The following is a 2,308-nucleotide window of genomic DNA, read 5'->3' as shown; positions in this document are numbered from 1 at the left end:
ACAAGCACGCTGATGGCTAAAAAGGCCAATGCGAGATAGACAAGTCCGGTTGCAGAACGTACAGCAGAAAGACTCTCCATGTGATATCGACAAGACGCGATTCTTTCTGCGTTGTCTTTTCTCCTCGAGAGTGATCCTGCGTGTGTTCTCGAAAGCAGCAGCAGCATTATAGATGGTGTGTCTCCAGGCCTCCCGATTGGAGGCCAGGGTAGACCAATGGTTGTGGTCAATATTGCCAAGGCTGAGGGACTGTTTCAGGCAGTCCTTGTATCTCCTCTTCGGGCCTCCTCTCTTGCGGCAGCCAGTTCCTGCACCTAAAGAGTGCATTCAAAATACAAAAAATACCTAGGAGGGGACTGATTTGTCTTTACTTTCAGAATTTTAACTTCCATTTTTACATAAATAGAAGTTTTTGATGCATTTAACATAGATTTAACATTTACCCATGGATATGAACAGTAGAGTATATGTAGCATGTAGGATGAGTAGTGAAGACGTAAGGAAAAATAAAAAGATCTGTCAGAAACTGTGTTGTAGACTGTATTGGATATATAAAAAATTAACAAATCCTTATTTCTTCCCTTATCCTTGAAGATTTCAGTCTACAGGAAAGCTAACTGGTCACCAGGGCCCTGTTATGTGCCTTACTGTCGATCGAATTTCCAACGGACAAGATCTTATTGTCACTGGTTCGAAGGATCATTATATAAAGGTAAACCATTAGTATTTGCTTATTTATTTTAACTCTTCACATTAGCATGGGATGGAGACTTCAGCAAAAGTGACTTACATCTCCATATCTGAAATGTAATAGCCAGGATGGAAATAATTTCACCAGTCATGGCTCATGAATAATGTTCAGTCTTGGGACTTTGTGATCTTTAGGGTCCCTTCCAACCCCTTAACATACTACAATTCTATGATTCTCTCCATGGGTAGGTCTGCTGGGAATAGTAGGTCTGGTCACAGATACTGCCATCCCCTGCCACTGGAAACTACTGTCTTGTCTTCTGAGTCAGTCATATTAGTCACCTCTGTCTAAATGCCTGAGTTTTCTGCTTTATTGTTGAATTTTTTTGTTACAATTGAAATGATGCATGCTGATTAAATGCTGTAACTTTTAAAATACCTTTAACTCACAAGGTATTATTTTACACTACCAACTTTCCTTTTTTTACTATCAAGCTTGTTCGTTCTAAAAGGCCAATAAAGAACAAATAATAGGGGATGAAGTCTGACATTTGCTTGTGAAACAGAGGTAGTGGTTTAAAAAGTTACGGCTCATCTGTTCCTTTTTAGCTCAGTCTCACTGGGTGAGTTCTGGCTCCCTGCAATGCAAAAGGGATTGCTTGCATTGTTGCTCTGGGGACAAAGACCTGATGGAATGGATTATGCCTTAAATTGTTAAAACAACCTGACTTAAAGAATCTAAGACCCAATTCTTGGAGCACAAGCAAGAAGAGGGATGTATCTAGTCCATGAAAAGCATCAGCATGTAGTGGAATGTAATCTGTACCAAAAAAACTTATCCAGAAAAATATATTAATGCTTCTTCCTGAAACTGCCTGTGAGATTCTCCCACCATGAGTCATTTTTCCCAAACTCGCTCATGAACTTTGTTTTAGTCCATCACACAGTGTACGTAGAGGCCCTTTCTATGAAGCTACTGTGTATATCATATTCAAGTAGTAGTATTTCTTCCCAGAGCAGTCTTCTCTGAGGGCAGTGAAGCATTTTTGCTTTAGACAAGAGGTGGAAAAGGAGAAAGGAGTGGTGCTGGTGGATAAATTCTGTGAAATATACATCACGATACCGTGGTCTGTAATAAGACTTCCTAAGTTTTTTCCCCGAAGTTATTTCCTGCGTGACTTTCACGCACGTTAGATGGCAGAAAATTTCACATAACATACTATGTTATTTATTTTAGATGTTTGATGTGACTGAAGGGGCTCTTGGAAGTGTAAGTCCTACACACAATTTTGAACCTCCTCACTATGATGGCATTGAAGCACTTGCTATTATGGGAGACAACCTTTTTAGTGGATCCAGAGATAATGGAATTAAGAAATGGGATTTGTCTCAGAAAGACCTTCTTCAGGTAATGGAAAAAATCATGCAGCTAATGTGACAGTCGTGCTGTAGAACTGTTTGCAGGCTGTGTAAGTGTTCAGCTCATACAGTGACTATTCACGTAGACACTGATGTTTTTAATGGGGAAGGCACAGAGCACCGACAAGGAAAGAAATCAATAATGTACTTGATCTTTACGCTAGGAATGCAGTTGCTTTTCTCTTCTGTGTATGTAGCA

General features: G+C 39.9%; 1 protein-coding gene across 10 annotated transcripts in view; it reads left to right on the top strand.

Annotated features, from left to right (window-relative positions):
• Positions 1-2,308, top strand: part of KIF21A (kinesin family member 21A) — an 88,066-nt gene that overhangs the window by 79,560 nt on the left and 6,198 nt on the right. For all 10 annotated transcript variants that reach the window (XM_027890136.1, XM_027890141.1, XM_027890138.1 and 7 more), the window contains 2 exons: positions 595-712; positions 1,928-2,098. In XM_027890136.1, coding sequence (XP_027745937.1) covers positions 595-712; positions 1,928-2,098 — 289 coding nt within the window. The remainder of the gene's footprint in view (positions 1-594; positions 713-1,927; positions 2,099-2,308) is intronic.

This window comes from Empidonax traillii, unplaced genomic scaffold (genome assembly GCF_003031625.1).
Source record: "Empidonax traillii isolate 1590-97213 ecotype Southwest subspecies unplaced genomic scaffold, ASM303162v1 scaffold277:size2070623, whole genome shotgun sequence".
In the NCBI taxonomy this organism is placed as follows: domain Eukaryota; kingdom Metazoa; phylum Chordata; class Aves; order Passeriformes; family Tyrannidae; genus Empidonax; species Empidonax traillii.
The sequence above is the reverse complement of the archived record's forward strand: the minus strand, read 5'-3'. Positions and strand labels throughout refer to the sequence as shown.